This window comes from Anolis carolinensis, unplaced genomic scaffold (genome assembly GCF_035594765.1).
Source record: "Anolis carolinensis isolate JA03-04 unplaced genomic scaffold, rAnoCar3.1.pri scaffold_12, whole genome shotgun sequence".
Lineage (NCBI taxonomy): Eukaryota > Metazoa > Chordata > Lepidosauria > Squamata > Dactyloidae > Anolis > Anolis carolinensis.
Window position 1 is genome coordinate 18,283,144 of NW_026943823.1, and position 18,480 is coordinate 18,301,623.

Genomic DNA, 18,480 nt, shown 5'->3' on the forward strand with positions numbered 1-18,480 from the left:
AGGCACCTAATTTTACCACAAAAAAACAGGGAAAACATTGACTCCAGTATAAGCCGAGGGTGGTATATTTCAGAAATAAAAACAGATACCAATAAAATTACATTAATTGAGGCATCCGTAGGTTCAATGTTTTTGAATATTTACATAAAGCTCTAATTTAAGGTAAGATTGTCCAACTCTGATCCAATCATTATTCTCATCTTCTTCAATGTAAATGTGCTTATGTATCCTTTTAATAATAATAAAGTAAAATAATGCATGTAATAATAATAATAATAGAGTAAAATAATACATGTAGTAATAAATATAGTAAAATAATAAATATAATAATAATAAGATCAGAGTGAAATAATAAATGTATTAATAATAAAAATAGAGTAAAATAAATGTAATAGTAGCAACAATAATAGAAAACATAATAACTGTAATAGTATCAATAATAATAGAGAAAAATAATAAATGTATTGAGTATAAGCCGACCCAATATTGAGTATAAGCCAACCCAAATAATAAATGTATTAATAATAAATTAATGATACAATATTAATGTATTATATTTGGGTCGGCTTATACTCAAGAATATATGGTACATTTATTATTTCTTTCTATTATTATTGGTACAATTAAATGTATTATTTTTCTCTATTATTGTTGCTGCTATTACATTTATTTTACTCTATTTTTTATTATTATTAATACATTTATTACTTCAGGATCCTCACCCGAGTATAAGCCGAGGGGGGCTTTTTCAGTCTTAAAAAAAGGGCTGAAAAATTAGGCTTATACTCGAGTATATACAGTATTTCTATTTATATTCCTTAACTTTTCTCTCCACGTCACCAAATTCACCAAACTCCGTGAGTTTCAGCTTTTGGAGACTGGACTCTTTTTCTTGATGTCGTGGAGCACCTTCCTCCTGGCCGAAGCGTGTGGTTTTACAGGTAAATATCCCCATTTAATTGCCATTTGACTCGTTATTTTAACGAAGGATGTTGATACATTGGAACAGGCTTCAGAGAACAACGAAATGGCAAAGGAGTTGGGCATTTTCGGCTTCGAAGACGGACGGGTGTCATTACACTATGTAACAACATTTTTAAAATGTTCTGTTCCTGGTTTGGAAGTGTTGTTTTCTATTTAATTGTGTAGTACTTACTTTGAAGGTAGTTGTTCTACTCCAGAAACTTCGTTTTTTTGTGGCTGCCACAAACTAGGTTGAATTGGTTGAGACTTGACGAGATATTCATTGGAAAACTAGAGCAAAATGTGCTGCAGGATGTTCCACTGAAACAAAGGTGTTTGCAGTTTAATAAACATTTTCCATGTTTTTATGGAAGAACCAATTAGGAAATGGCATTTATAAGCAAGGAACAAAAATTGTGTTATAGAGAGTTATAGATGATATTTCGACACTGCTTTTCCTTTCTTAAAAGAGACCCAGAGTGCTACAGTGCTACAAACAGTGCTACAAACGACACCATACGCAATGTAAACATGCCATGTTTTGGGTATGTGCACTAGTGGTGTGCATTCATATAGAATTGCTGTTCTTTTTGTGAAGTTTCATTCATATCATCTTGCTTTTGTATTTGTGTCCCGCTAATGAAAATGGGCCGCTTATATGACACAAATTTTCGTCTGGCTTAGGAAAAAACAAAAATTTTCAGACCATTGGCTGCAATGGGAGGGCTTCCGAACCTCCCCCCTCCCCGCTCGGTTTTTGGGCTAGATGGGTGAAAATCACCATACATTGAGGGCATTACGACCCCTTTTAGCCCACAAACTATTGTTTGTTATTAATATTATAATTATTATCAAGACCCATGGATACACATCAGATGTAATTGGGAGGCACTGCTCTCCCAGACTCAACTGAGGGTGCCAGAATAACTGCTGTTCATAATATTAATATAAATATTATCATCAAGACCCATGGATACACATCGGATGTGTAATGAAGTACGAATTTTTGGTTTACAGATGTTATGTTTAATTGTGTGTTTGTGTTTTAAAAGGGTAAGTATTACAGTTACTGCATACTCAGCACTCAGAGGCTGGTTGCCATGGAGAAGTAGGCAGAGCCAACTGCCGTTTAGTTGAAGTGCAGAGTTTAAAAAAGAGGGTCAGTCTGTGCTCTGATGAGGCACAGGGAAGATTGATCCTAGGTTGAGGGGATCAAAGAGACTCAATTGTTCATTTTGAGTCAGTTTAAAATAAGTTTGGTCACTTATTTAATGTAGTCTGTGTCCTGGTAAGGAACAGAGAATCTGTGATCGTATATCACAGGGGTGACTGCGGTTTAAAAGTAGCAGAGAAAGAAGTGACACTTTAGAGAGTTTGACTCATCTCATTCTAGTATTGTAACTGTTAATAAAAATACCTCTAAATGAGAAACATCATTGTAACCACTAAGCTCTGTGCCTGAATAAACTTGTTCTTGTTTTTCCAACATCGAAGCCTCTGTCGCATATATTATAAACCAAGTTACGCTACCATCTAATAAGAAGAAGAAAGAAAAGAAAAGTAAAAGGTCTCCTTCCTGAGTCTTTGGAGGTTGCATCTTTACAAATTGGTGGCAGTCGTTATTAGCTCCTTACAGGATGTAATTGGGAGGCACTTCTCTCCCAGACTTAGCTGAGGGTGCCAGAATAACTGCTGTTCTTAATATTAATATAAATATTATTATCAAGACCCATGGATACACCTAGGATGTAATTGGGAGGCACTGCTCTCTCAGACTCAGCTTAGGGTGCCAGAATGACTATTGTTATTTATATTAATATTATTATTAACAGTACCTGCTTATTGTTACGGGGCCGAACGAAAGGAAAACGAAGCAAGCACGATGATTGTGTGACTTTTATTTTCGTGTCGGCTCTCGTTTCCTACGAATATGTCGTAAATCCTTTTGTGTAGACAAATGGTCAAAATGAAACAACAGCACGAAGGAAACAAAGGAAAATTTTTCGTGCACATCTCTAATGCGCACCTCTCTCTTTTCAGGGGTCGTCGCCGTCTTGTTCTGTGGGATCACTCAGGCGCACTATACCTACAACAACCTTTCGACAGAGTCCCAAAACAGGACAAAACAGGTAAATTTTCCTGACTTTGTTATTATCCCTTTTTCAGGAATAAATAACGAGCTGCAGTCTTTGTCAAAGCTTTGGCAAAACATTTCGTTACTGCTACATCGGACTCTTTGAACCTATACTATAGTTATTTGATAAACATTTAATCATTTAAAATGTTATATTTCCCGTATATTATTATTACTCATAAATTCAAAAAGTAATACTTCTGCAAGATTACTTTATTAGTACAAGAAGTCGCTATACTTTATAAATGTATTTCTTAGGGCCACTTTCCAAGGGCCATACCATTGTTTTGATCATTCCTAAATTCCTAAAGGAAAAGTAACAGGTTAAAGGCTTATGTGTTTCACAAATGCAATTTATTTTTTATTTGTCTTGTCAGAAGCAAATTGAGAATACAGTTATCATGTTAAAAAACCCACAAAGTTAAAAACATGGCATTGTACTAAATGTCCTTTGGTTTTGCCTGTAATAGGCAGTAAGAGCACCTAAAGCTTCGGAGAGCTTCTGTTCAGCCATTTCTAAGCTCCCTGCTTGAGTGGTGATGGCACGATCATCAGCATAGATAAAACTCTAGAGTGTCTAGAGTTGAATATACAGTAGAGTCTCACTTATCCAACACTCGCTTATCCAACGTTCTGGATTATCCAATGTATTTTTGTAGTCAGTGTTTTCAATACATCATGATATTTTGGTGCTAAATTCGTAAATACAGTAATTACTACATAGCATTAATGTGTAATGAACTACTTTTTCTGTCAAATTTGTTGTATAACATGATGTTTTGGTTCTTAATTTGTAAAATCATAACTAATTTAATGTTTAATAGGCTTTTCCTTAATCTCTCCTTATTATCCAATATATTCGCTTATCCAACGTTCTGCCGGCCCGTTTACGTTGGATAAGCGAATATATAGTAAGTGAGACTCTACTGTATATATATTTTGGGGTGAAATTAAAGAGAATTTCAAACCTTTCTGGTTTGGATTAACATGCATTTGCAAATCCTAAATACAAAAATAAGAAAGTGATGCAGTGTTGGCAGCTTAGGAGGGCTTCTCTAAGGTCTGTTTGTAAATATATTTCTTAGAAATTTCACATTTTGCAAAGGAAACCATTCTGTTTTGCTTATTGTTTCAGCTGTTTGAGCTCCTTAATTTCCTGGCTGAAAACTTCATCTTCTCTTATATGGGGCTGACGCTCTTCACTTTCCAGAACCACGTCTTTAATCCGACGTTCGTCGTGGGAGCTTTTGTATCCTTTCTTAGAGCGCTTTGATACCATTTTCATTTCCATGTCTCTATCCTCTTGAAATCTTGGGATCTGCAGTTTGCAGAAGTACTTGAGAATGGCTACACTGCCATATAACTACTACTAAAACAAAATAATAATAATAATAATAATAATAATAATAATAATAATAATATAGTAATATAATATACATCACAGAGTCCTAGACACTTGGGAAGTGTTCGACTTGTGATTTTGTGATACGAAATCCAGCACATCTATCTTGTTTGCTGTGTCATATAAATAATAATAATAATAATAATAATAATAATAATAATAATAATAATATAGTAATAATATAATAATGATGATATAATATAATGATAATATAACAATAATATAATTTAATTTAATACTACTACTGCCACTTATGATAATATAGTAATGATGATAATATAGTATAATACTATACTGCTAATATTATCAATAATATAATGATAATATAGTCATAATATAATAATAATAATAATATAGTTATGATATGATAATAATATAATAATATAATATTATAATACTACTATGAATAGTGGTAATATACTAATAATGATAACGATAATAATATAGTATAATAATAATATACTAAGAATAATGATAATATAATGATACTGGTGATAATAATATAAATAATATAGTAATAATAATATAATGATGATAATAATATACAGTAGAGTCTCGCTTATCCAACGTTCTGGATTATCCAACGCATTTTTGTAGTCGATGTTTTCAAAAAATCGTGATATTTTGGTGCTAAATTCGTAAATACAGTAATTACTACATAGCATTATTTCGTGTTTAACTACTATTTCTGTCAAATTTGTTGTATAACATGATGTTTTGGTGCTTAATTTGTAAAATCATAACCTAATTTGATGTTTAATTGGCTTTTCCTTAATCCCTCCTTATTATCCAACATATTTGCTTATCCAACGTACTGCTGGCCTGTTTATGTTGGATAAGTGAGACTCTACTGTAATGATAATAACAATATAATATTAAATACTGCTACTACTAATGACGATAATATAGTAATAATATGATGATTGTCATAGTAATATAGTATAACTAGCTGTGCCCGGCCACGCGTTGCTGTGGCTAGGACTTTATTTTTCTTTTCTTTTTGTTGTATGAACGTAGAGGCGTGGATGAGAGGTTGTGATGTTAATTTTCGAGGTTGTGGGATGTTTAGTTTAGTTGTTTTGTCCGGTGCCGTGATTCCATTACCCTTTTATATATATAGATAATATACTACTAGCCCATAACAAATAGAGGTTTCCTCAATGCAAACCAACCCAGCTGGCGGTCTTCCTGGGCAGAGCAGCCAACATTTATCCGCTCTCTTTCCTGCTCAATTTGGGACGAAGGAACAAGATTGGGACCAACTTCCAGCACATGATGATGTTCGCGGGTGAGTCATTGTGTTCTGCAGTTTGTTAAATAGGAGTGAAGGTGTCCTCTGCCAAGAAACACATAGTCAGAAGGACAGCAAAGAGAGGGGAAAAATTCACAATTCGTAAAGCATGGTGCAAAGCAGCCCCCCGGTGGCGCAGTGTGTTAAAGCGCTGAGCTTCTGAATTTGCAGACTGAAAGGTCGCAGGTTCGATCTGGGGAGCGGAATGAGCACCCGCTGTTGGCCCCAGCTCCTGCCAACCTAGCAGTTCGAAAACATGCAAATGTGAGTAGATCAATAGGTACTGCTCCGGCAGGAAGGTAACAGTGCTCCATGCGGTCATGCCGGCCACATGGCTTTGGAGGTGTCTGTGGACAATGCCGGCTCTTTGGCTTAGAAATGGAGATGAGCACCAACCCCCAGAGTGTGAGTAGAGCAATAGGTACTGCTCCAGCGGGAAGGTAACAGCGCTCCATGCGGTCATGCCGGCCACATGACCTTGGAGGTGTCTACGGACAACGCCGGCTTTTTGGCTTAGAAATGGAGATGAGCACCAACCCCCAGAGTGTGAGTAGAGCAATAGGTACTGCTCCAGCGGGAAGGTAACAGCGCTCCATGCAGTCATGCCGGCCACATGACCTTGGAGGTGTCTACGGATAACGCCGGCTTTTTGGCTTAGAAATGGAGATGAGCACCAACCCCCAGAGTGTGAGTAGAGCAATAGGTACTGCTCCAGTGGGAAGGTAACAGCGCTCCATGCAGTCATGCCAGTGGCCACATGACCTTGGAGGTGTCTACGGACAACGCCGGCTCTTTGGCTTAGAAATGGAGATGAGCACCAACCCCCAGAGTGTGAGTAGAGCAATAGGTACTGCTCCAGTGGGAAGGTAACAGCGCTCCATGCAGTCATGCCAGTGGCCACATGACCTTGGAGGTGTCTACGGACAACGCCGGCTCTTTGGCTTAGAAATGGAGATGAGCACCAACCTCCAGAGTGTGAGTAGAGCAATAGGTACTGCTCCAGTGGGAAGGTAACAGCGCTCCATGCAGTCATGCCAGTGGCCACATGACCTTGGAAGTGTCTACGGACAACGCCGGCTCTTTGGCTTAGAAATGGAGATGAGCACCAACCTCCAGAGTGTGAGTAGAGCAATAGGTACTGCTCCAGCGGGAAGGTAACAGCGCTCCATGCAGTCATGCCAGTGGCCACATGACCTTGGAAGTGTCTACGGACAACGCCGGCTCTTTGGCTTAGAAATGGAGATGAGCACCAACCTCCAGAGTGTGAGTAGAGCAATAGGTACTGCTCCAGTGGGAAGGTAACAGCGCTCCATGCAGTCATGCCAGTGGCCACATGACCTTGGAAGTGTCTACGGACAACGCCGGCTCTTTGGCTTAGAAATGGAGATGAGCACCAACCCCCAGAGTGTGAGTAGAGCAATAGGTACTGCTCCAGTGGGAAGGTAACAGCGCTCCATGCAGTCATGCCAGTGGCCACATGACCTTGGAGGTGTCTACGGACAACGCCGGCTCTTTGGCTTAGAAATGGAGATGAGCACCAACCCCCAGAGTGTGAGTAGAGCAATAGGTACTGCTCCAGTGGGAAGGTAACAGCGCTCTATGCAGTCATGCCAGTGGCCACATGACCTTGGAAGTGTCTACGGACAACGCCGGCTCTTTGGCTTAGAAATGGAGATGAGCACCAACCTCCAGAGTGTGAGTAGAGCAATAGGTACTGCTCCAGTGGGAAGGTAACAGCGCTCCATGCAGTCATGCCAGTGGCCACATGACCTTGGAAGTGTCTACGGACAACGCCGGCTCTTTGGCTTAGAAATGGAGATGAGCACCAACCCCCAGAGTGTGAGTAGAGCAATAGGTACTGCTCCAGCGGGAAGGTAACAGCGCTCCATGCAGTCATGCCAGTGGCCACATGACCTTGGAGGTGTCTACGGACAACGCCGGCTCTTTGGCTTAGAAATGGAGATGAGCACCAACCCCCAGAGTGTGAGTAGAGCAATAGGTACTGCTCCAGCGGGAAGGTAACAGCGCTCCATGCAGTCATGCCAGTGGCCACATGACCTTGGAAGTGTCTACGGACAACGCCGGCTCTTTGGCTTAGAAATGGAGATGAGCACCAACCCCCAGAGTGTGAGTAGAGCAATAGGTACTGCTCCAGTGGGAAGGTAACAGCGCTCCATGCAGTCATGCCAGTGGCCACATGACCTTGGAGGTGTCTACGGACAAGGCCGGCTCTTTGGCTTAGAAATGGAGATGAGCACCAACCCCCAGAGTGTGAGTAGAGCAATAGGTACTGCTCCAGCGGGAAGGTAACAGCGCTCCATGCAGTCATGCCAGTGGCCACATGACCTTGGAAGTGTCTACGGACAACGCCGGCTCTTTGGCTTAGAAATGGAGATGAGCACCAACCCCCAGAGTGTGAGTAGAGCAATAGGTACTGCTCCAGTGGGAAGGTAACAGCGCTCCATGCAGTCATGCCAGTGGCCACATGACCTTGGAGGTGTCTACGGACAACGCCGGCTCTTTGGCTTAGAAATGGAGATGCGCATCAACCCCCAGATTCGGACACGAATGGACTTAACGTCAGGGGAAACGTTTACCTTTAAAGCACGGTGCAATAGTTTGAACCTGGGACTGAGGCTCTGAACTCACTGAGTGCCTTTAGCCAAACCCCAGTCTGTAACTTGAAGGTGGACTACAACAATAATCCTAATTGATCATTAATTGCGCCTTACTTGGAAAGTGGGGTGCTAAAAACCTATTTGTGGCACCAAGAGCCCAGGTGTACCTAATTTCAGCCCTCCAGTTGTGCTGGTGGTGCACTTTCCATGCGCTTCTCTCCTCCGCAGGCCTCCGTGGAGCCATGGCTTTTGCGCTGGCCATCCGGGACACGGCCACGTACGCGCGGCAGATGATGTTCAGCACCACGCTCCTGATCGTCTTCTTCACCGTCTGGGTCTTCGGCGGCGGCACCACCCCCATGCTCTCCTGCCTGCACATTAGGTGAGCATGGCTCTTCCTCACCAAATGCATGCAGATTGGCACCGCTTGGAGTGGAGCTGAAGTTTTGCAAGGTCAACAAACTGCAACTCCTAGCATCACATAGCATTGAGCCATGGCAATGCAAGGGGGGGGGGGGGTCAGACTGCATTGATTCTAACAGTGTGGATGTTGATTAGCATTGAATGGCCTTGCAGCTTCGAAGCCTGGCTGCTTCCTGCCTGGGGGAATCCTTTGTTGGGAGGTGTTAACTGGCCCTGATTGTCTCTTGTCTGAAATTTCCCTGTTTTCTGAATGTTGAACTTTATTTACTGTCCTGGTTTTAGAGTTGTTTTTTTTAATACTGGTAGTCAGATTTTGTTCACTTTCATGGTTTCCTCCTTTCCTCAGAAAACTGGGAAATTATTTATTATTATTATTATTATTATTATTTACTGCATTTATATACTGCTTTTCTCACCCTTGGGGGGCGGGACTCAAAGCGGTTTACAACATAATGGCAAAATTCAATGCCAACCATACATGTGAAAACATAACAAACAGATCAAATCATAAACAAAATGGTGTACTTATCGAACAACTTAAAAATAACAAGAATAGAAATTAAATATATAAATCAAACATTTAGGACATGTTTACTAATAGATCTAATATTAGTAAACAGTTAAAACATTAAACGTAAAAAGGCAGTTTGCAACAAGCCAACAGGGCAGATGTAGTGTCAGAGTGTTTAAGGTGCTGGCTGAATTCTAGACAGGAAACAATCAGGGCCAGCTAACACCTCCTAAGTGCAGCAGCCGGTGGTGCAGTGTTAAAGCCTCGTGACTTGAAGGTTGGGTTGCTGATCTGAAAGCTGCCAGGTTCGAATCCCACCCGGGGAGAGCACAGATGAGCTCCCTCTATCAGCTCCAGCTCCATGCAGGGACACGAGAGAAGCCTCCCACAAGGATGGTAAAAACATCAAAATATCCGGGCGTCCCCTGGGCAACGTCCTTGCAGACAGCCAATTCTGTCACACCAGAAGCGACTTGCAGTTTCTCAAGTCGCTCCTGACATGAAAAAAAAAACACCTTCTAACAAAGGATTCCCCCAGGCAGGAAGCAGCTAGACTTTGAAGCTGCAAGGCCATTCAGTGCTAATCAAGGTGGCCAATTGCACCATTCACACTTGCCTCCAACAGAAAAGACTTCTTTCCCCCACCCTGGACATTATTCCACAGATATATAAACCGCACCTGCCTAGTTTCCAACAGACCTCACAACCTCTGAGGATGCCTGCCATAGATGTGGGCGAAACGTCAGGAGAGAATGCTTCTGGAGCATGGCCACACAGCCTGGAAAAACTCACAGCAACTTGCTTTGGATTGTAATATTTGGGATGCTAAATTGTGGTGCAAACTCCTTTTGGCCACTGGGTGTCCCCATGATGATGCATCTGAGACGGAAAAGCCTCCACATAATTATGGGAGTAATTCATCTCAATGAGGCTAAAATCCAAATAAATGCAAGACCAAACTACTGTATATAATCGAGTATAAGCCTAGTTTTTCAGCCCTTTTTTTAAGACTGAAAAAGCCCCCCTCGGCTTATACTCGGGTGAGGGTCTTGGTTGGCTTATATTTGGGTCAGCTTATACTCGAGAATATATGGTACATTTATTATTTTTCTCAATTATTATTGGTATTATTACATTTATTATTTTTCTCTATTATTGTTGCTACTATTACATTTAGTTTACTCTATTTTTATTATTATTATTAATACATTTAATATTTCACTCTGATCTTATTATTATTGCATTTATTATTTTCCTCTATTATTACTTGTATTATTTTCCTGTATTTAGTATTATTACATGTATTATTTTACTCTATTATTATGAAAAGGATATATAAGCACATTTACATTGAAGAAGATGAGAATGATGATTTGATCAGAGTTGGACAGTCTTGTCTTAAATTAGAGCTTTATGTAAATATTCAAAAACATTTAACCTACTGATGCCTCAATTAATGTAATTTTATTGGTATCTATTTTTATTTCTGAAATTTACCACCCTCGGCTTATACTGGAGTCAATGTTTTCCCAGTTTTTTTGTGGTAAAATTAGGTGCCTCGGCTTATATTTGGGTCGGCTTATACGCGAGTATATACGGTATATGTATTTCATTTCACATAATAAATAGCTTTTCCTTAGAAGGTAAAGATTATATGAAACACACACACACATATATATAATATAAAACTCTTCTAAAGGTATCTGAAATCTGTTAGGCAACATGAGCCATATTTATTGACATGTATCCCTCTCCGCAGGGTTGGCGTCGATGCCGATCAAGAAAATCTGGTATGTATTGAAGCTTTTTTTCTCTTCTTTATACTACTACTACTACTAGTAAATAATAATACTAATAATAATCATAATAATGCTTTATTTGTATTCCGCCACAGAAAGAACTCAATAGTGCAGCAATGCACAAATAAGCGTACAACATACCCCATTGAGAAATACTAATAATGCCATGGTACATAAAAAGGTGCATCTACACTGTAGAATTAACACAGTTTGGTATCACTTTGTTCTGGTGCCTCACCGAACTACAACTCCCAGCTATCCATAGCATTGAGCCATGGTGGTTGAAGTGATACTAAACTGCATTAATTCTGTAGTGTAGATGCACCCAAATTCTGGTATGGAAGGGAAATCCACAACCTGAAGAGCCTTTCTTAAGAACTGAGGAAAAACCAAAGTGCTGTCTTAATAGTGCTTATTAATCCATCAACTATTAATTGATTGATTGATTAATAAATACCATAAAGGCAGCACTTTGGTTTCTCCTCAATTAATTGATTAGTTGATAATCAACCAGTTGATTAATTATTTGATATTCAATCAATTAATTATTTTGTTATTAATTGATCCATCATTTGTTTATTTATCAATAAATCAATAGATTAATTAATTCATTGTTATTAATCAACCAATTGATGGATTAATTGAGAATCAATAAATCAATCAATTCATTGGTTATTAATCAATCAATTGATTGATTATTAATTAATAAATTGATTATCAATAAATCAACTGATTATTTATCAATAAATCAATAGATTAATTAATTCCTTGTTATTAATAAACCAATTGATGGATTAATTAATAACCAATAAATCAATCAATTCATTGGTTATTAATCAATCAATTGATTGATTATTAATTAATAAATTGATTATCAATAAATCAATAGATTAATTAATCCACTGGTTCTTAATCAATCAGCTGATTGATTGATAATAAATCAATTGCTTGTATTTTGTCTTTTGGGCCCGTCCCCATGTTAGTTGCCCCGATTCCCTTCAGGGAGATGGTGGCGGGATACAAAAATAAAGTATTATTATTATTATTAATTGATTAGTTGATAACCAATAAATCAATCAATTCATTGGTTATTAATCAATTAATTGATTGATTGATAGTCAATCAATCAGTTGATTGATTTATTGGTTATTAATCAATCAATAAATTAATTGACTGTCAAATGTGTTATTAATTATTCAATAAATCAATTCATTGATGATTGATTATTAATCAATTATTTTTTATTTATTGTTGTGAATTAATCAATCAATTTATGAATTAAAGTCTATGTACAAGGTTCTTGGAAGAATGGAATTAAGTAATTTGTATGTTTTTAATGCTTTTTAATGTTTGTATAATGTATTTTTACTGTGAATGGTTTTAAATGTGTTGTTAATTTTATTGATTGTTTGTCATTGAATCTTGCCGGGTGTTGTAAGCCGCCTTGAGTCCCCTCGGGTGAGAAAGGCGGGGTAAAAATGTTGTAAACAAAAAACAAATAAACAATAAATTGGTAGCCAATTGATTGATTAATTTATAATCCATCAATCAATTCATTGATTATTAATCAATCCAATGGATGAATTCATTAATTCATAGTCAATCAGTTTATTGATTAATTGATAACCAATCTATTGATTGATTATTTATTTATTTAATTATTTACAGTATGTATATTTCGCCCTTCTCACACCGAAGGGGACTCAGGGTGGATCACATTATATACATATATAGGGCAAACATTCAATGCTCATAAACACATAGAACAGAGACAGAGACAGACGCAGAGGCAATTTAACCTTCTTCTGAGGGGATGTTCGATTCCGGCCACAGGGGGGAGCAGCTGCTTCATCATCCACTCATACGGCACTTCCTCATTCCAAGTCGTAAATTAGTTAAACTTGCCTCCCCACTTTTTTATAAGTGCTACCTTATTTCCTACTTGATAGATGCAACTATCTTTTGGGTTGCTAGGTCAGCAACGAGCAGGGGCTATTTTTTATTTTTAATTGACGGGTGCTCACCCCGCCACGGGCTGGCCTCGAACTCATGACCTCATGGTCAGAGTGATTTATTGCAGCAGGCTGCTCACCGGCTTGCGCCACAGCCCGGCCCCATTAATTGAGGAGAATTGTTTACTATTGCTAATTGTGTCTCTCTGGCTCTTTTCCAGGGCTTGCCGGAAAATGAAAGGCGGAGCACCAAAGCGGAGAGCGCCTGGCTCTTCCGACTTTGGTACAACTTTGACCATAAGTATCCTTTACATTCACAGAGGTCACCGATCGCTTGGGATCAAAACAAGATCCTCGCCAGGCCCTTCTCACCTCTTTGAGAGGGATTTCCTGCTCAGCTGCGGATTCCTGTCTGTCAATGCGCCAATGACCTGGCATTGAGCCCTGTCCCATTGGCAGCTGGCAGTTATTTCGATCTCCCGAAGTTTAGTCCATTAGAGCAGGGGTCCCCAAACTAAGGCCCGGGGGCCGGATGCGGCCCTCAAGGTCATTTACCTGGCCCCCACCCCCAGTTTTATAATATAATATTTTATATCATTTTAATAATATAATATATTGTATATACATATAATATTGATAATAATATTATAATGTTATACAATATAATAGTAGTAATAATACCATATAATAATATTAATATAGTTCAGTATAGTGGTATAGTTCAATATACTAATATATAATGCTAATATTGTGCTATGCTAATAATATATATTGTACTAGCTTTGCCCGGCCACGTGTTGCTGTGGCGAAGTATAGTGGTATGAGAAATAAAGTCTTGAGGAATTGGTGGTAGTTAAGGTAAAGGGTTAAGGTTTTCCCCTGACATTAAGTCCATTATAAATGGGTTATATAGCTGTGTGGAAGGGCCTTGAGTCTACACTGCCATATAATCCAGTTAAAATCAGATAATCTGTATTTTATAGGCCTATGTGAGGTCTAACTCTGCCTGTCCCCTTGCTGAGTGGGTTGCTAGGAGACCAAGTAGGCGGAGCTTAGCCTTCAAACTGGCAGCAATTGGATAAAAACAATTATTCCTCTCCCTCTAATTAGGAGTTTATTTTTCTTTTCTTTTTGTTGTATGAACGTAGAGGCATGGATGAGGGGTTGTGCTGCCAAGTTTAGTGTTTCTGGGATGTGTAGTTTTGTTGTTTTGTCGTAGGCTGAAATTTCATTACCCTTTTATATATACAGCTGCTCTGAGTCCCCTTCGGGGTGAGAAGGGCGGGATATAAATGTAATAAATAAATGTAGTAAATGAATAAATAAATAATTTTAGACTTAGGCTCGCCCAAAGTCTGAAATGACTTGAAGGCACACAACAACAATCCTAATTAACTTGACTATCTCATTGGCCAGAAGCAGGCCCACACTACTGATAGGTTTATGTTGGTTACAATTGTTTTCATTTTTAAATATTGTATCGTTCTTTCATTGTTGTTGTTCTTATTTGCACTACAAATAAGACATATGCAGTGTGCATAAGAATTTGTTGTTTTTTTCTTCAAATGATAATTTGGCCCCTCCACAGTCTGAAGGATTGTGGACCGGGCCTCTGCTTTAAAAGTTTGAGGACCCCTGCATTAGAGACTAGGGAGGCTTGAGTTCGAATCCCCATTCAGCAAAGCCAGGAATGTGGGTTAGATAATACAGTAGAATCTCACTTATCCAACATTCGCTTATCCAACGTTCTGGATTATCCAACGCGTTTTTGTAGTCAATGTTCTCAATACATCGTGATATTTTGGTGCTAAATTTGTAAATACAGTAATTACTACATAGCATTACTGCATATTGAACTACTTTTTCTGTCAAATTTGTTGTATAACATGATGTTTTGGTGCTTAATTTGTAAAATCATAACCTAATTTGATGTTTAATAGGCTTCTCCTTAATCTCTCCTTATTATCCAACATATTTGCTTATCCAACGTTCTGCCGGCCTGTTTATGTTGGATAAGTGAGACTCTACTGTACTACCTTTAGAGGTCCCTTATGACTCTAGGATTCTCGTACGATTTCATGCAATGTCATTCGCTCACCTTGGGCAGGCGACACTCTCTCAGCCTCAGTCTGACTTGTATCCAGGCGTTGCATTTCCTTCACTGTGTTTCCAGCTACTTGAAGCCCCTTCTGACGCACAGCGGCCCGCCTTTGACGACAACCCTCCCGAGTTGCTGCGGGCCCATTGCGAGTTGCTTGACAAGCCCCCAGGCCTACGAGGTGAGAGGAGGAACCTCACAACAGGTTGTTTTTGTAGCCTTTCCCACACATTTGTTGCTTTTCTTACTTTGTTAGTATCCACACTGCACACTTAGAGCGTCCACTATTCCACTTTAACCCCCACAATTCAGTCCTATGCCCTTTTAATAATAATAATAATAATAAAACTTTATTTATACCCCGCCACCATCTCCCCAATGGGGACTCGGGGCGGCTTACATGGGGCCATGCCCAAGACAATACAATAAACCATAACATAATACAATTAAATAATACATTACATAAAATAAACAGTACAACATAAGATCAAAACAGCAATATAACACGAGTGGGCCGCATGAATACTACATTTAAAAACTAGATTAAAAATTAAAACTCTGGGTGAGAAAGGGATCAGAATAAAACCTCGAGGGACGGGACATCAGATAGTGAACCAGTCTAGAGGATAAATATCGGGGGGGAGTAGCATAGAACATTTACTCTCCGAAAGCACACCGGAAGAGCCATGTTTTTAAATCTTTCCTGAAGGCTAAAAGGGTGGGGGCTTGCCTGATTTCAATGGGCAATGAGTTCCACAAGCGAGGGGCCACCGCAGAGAAGGCCCTCTCCCTTGTTCCTACAAGGCGAGCCTGAGATATAGGTAGTGGCGACAGGAGGGCCTCCCCTGATGATCGGAGAGGTCGGGCAGGTTTATGATAGGAGATACGGTCACGAAGGTAGGCGGGTCCCAAACCGTTTAGGGCTTTATAGGTGATGGTCTGCACCTTGAATTGGGACCGGAAGATGAACGGCAGCCAGTGGAGCTCCTTAAACAGGGGAGTAGATCTCTCCCTGTAACTCGCCCCCGTTATTAGTCTGGCGGCCGAACGTTGGACCAGCTGTAACTTCCGGGCCGTCTTCAAGGGAAGCCCCACGTAGAGTGCATTACAGTAGTCCAGTCTAGAGGTAACTAGGGCACGGACCACCGTGGTCAAGTCAGACTTCACGAGGTATGGTCGCAGTTGGCGCACAAGTTTGAGTTGTGCAAAAGCCCTCCCGGCCACCGCCGACACCTGTGCTTCAAGCGTCAGCGCTGAATCCAGGAGGACCCCCAAACTGCGGACCTGTGATTTCAGGGGGAGTGCAACCCCGTCCAGCACAGGTTGCCACCCAATACCCCGATCTGCCGCACGACTGACCAGGAGGGCCTCTGTCTTGTCAGGATTGATCCTCAGCTTGTCTCTCCTCATCCAGTCCGCCACAGCGGCCAGGCACTGGTTCAGAATCCGAGGGGCTTCCTTGGAGTCAGATGGGAACGAGTAGTGGATTTGCGTGTCATCCGCGTAGAGATGGCAACACCCTCCAAAACTCCGGATGACCTCTCCCAGCGGTTTCATGTAGATGTTAAATAGCATGGGGGATAAAATAGACCCTTGCGGGACCCCACAGGTCAAAGGCCAGGGGTCCGAGCAGGTGTCCCCCAGCTTCACCATCTGGGAACGGCCCTCCAGGAAGGACCGGAGCCACTGCAAAACAGTGCCACCCAGTCCCATCCCGGAGAGCCTCCCCAGAAGGATACCATGGTCGATGGTATCGAAAGCCGCAGAGATGTCCAGGAGAACCAGCAGGGTTTAGTAATATAATATATTGTATATACATATAATATATTTTGGATTTTATTTATTTATTTACATTTATTTACAGCATTTATATTCCACCCTTTTTTCTCACCCCAAAGGGGACTCAGGGCGGATCACATTACACATATAGGCAAACATTCAATGCCTTTTAACATAGAACAAAGACAAGACAAACATAGGCTCCATGCGGGCCTCGAACTCATGACCTCCTGGTCAGAGTGATTCATTGCAGTTAATTGCACTGGCTTGCTCTCCCGCCTGCGCCACAGGATTCATGGGTGCCTCCCCAAACGAGTCCGTAGCATTGAGCCGTGGCAGTTGAAGTGGTGCCAAACTGCATTCGTTCTGCAGTGTAGACACACTCTTTGCACATGGCAGCCATCAACTGCGAAGCGACTTGCTAAGATGCAAAGACAGGCTTTTTCGATCAGACCAGAGTCTGTCCTGTCCTGTCCAGCATTTAGTTTCTTGGAATGTCTGGTCAAGATATTTCAACATTGCATTTCATGATCCTAATTAATAATTTTATTATCCAAACTTGAGTCTCCTTTGTGGAGAGAAAAAAGCAGGATAGAAATAAATAAATAATACATTATTATTATTATTATTATTATTATTATTATTATTATTATTATTATTATTGCATTTTATTATTAATAACAATAACAATAACAACATTGTTATTATTTTATTGCATTATTATTATTATTTTGTTATGACACAGCAAACAAGATAGACATGCTGGATTTCGTATCACAAAATCACAAGTCGAACACTTCCTAAGTGTCTAGGACTGTGTGATGTATTTTCGGATGATGCGTGCAGATCCCAGTAGGGTGGCCTTTTGCAGTTGGCAAATCGTGATTTTGTCAATGTCTATTGTTTCCAAATGCCGGCTGAGATCTTTTGGCACGGCACCCAATGTGCCCATCACCACCGGGACCACCTGCACTGGTTTCTGTCAGAGTCTTTGAAGTTCAATCCTGAGGTCCTGATAGCGGCTGAGTTTTTCATGTTGTTTTTCGTCAATGCGACTGTCACCTGGGATGGCGACATCAATGATCCAAACCTTGTTCTTTTCCACAACTGTGATGTCTGGTGTGTTGTGTTCCAGAACTTTGTCAGTCTGGATTCGGAAGTCCCACAGTACCTTTGCCTGCTCATTTTCCAATACTTTTGCAGGTTTGTGATCCCACCAGTTCTTTACTGCAGGGAGGTGGTACTTGAGGCATAAGTTCCAATGAATCATTTGGCCCACATAGTTGTATTATTATTATTATTATTATTATTATTATTATTATTATTATTAACAATAACAACAACAATAGTTCCCATTGAGAGTGACCTTCCATTTCATCCTCCAATGTCTTTTGAGTGTTTTGGATTATCCTACCATCCCTTAAAATGTGCTCTATAGTTAGGAGCAGATGGATTTATATCTCAATTTCACAAAGACTTTTTGCAGCATTTTGCTTGTGCAGATGTATTT

The 18,480-nt window shown here is 39.9% G+C and overlaps 1 protein-coding gene across 1 annotated transcript in view; it reads left to right on the top strand.

The window, feature by feature from the left end:
* The window catches only part of slc9a6 (solute carrier family 9 member A6), a 47,059-nt gene that overhangs the window by 19,658 nt on the left and 8,921 nt on the right, over positions 1 to 18,480 (top strand). The window contains exons 8-15 of the mRNA XM_062963690.1: positions 836 to 941; positions 3,004 to 3,092; positions 4,233 to 4,346; positions 5,676 to 5,787; positions 8,637 to 8,790; positions 11,102 to 11,132; positions 13,315 to 13,394; positions 15,267 to 15,372. Coding sequence (XP_062819760.1) covers positions 836 to 941; positions 3,004 to 3,092; positions 4,233 to 4,346; positions 5,676 to 5,787; positions 8,637 to 8,790; positions 11,102 to 11,132; positions 13,315 to 13,394; positions 15,267 to 15,372 — 792 coding nt within the window. The remainder of the gene's footprint in view (positions 1 to 835; positions 942 to 3,003; positions 3,093 to 4,232; positions 4,347 to 5,675; positions 5,788 to 8,636; positions 8,791 to 11,101; positions 11,133 to 13,314; positions 13,395 to 15,266; positions 15,373 to 18,480) is intronic.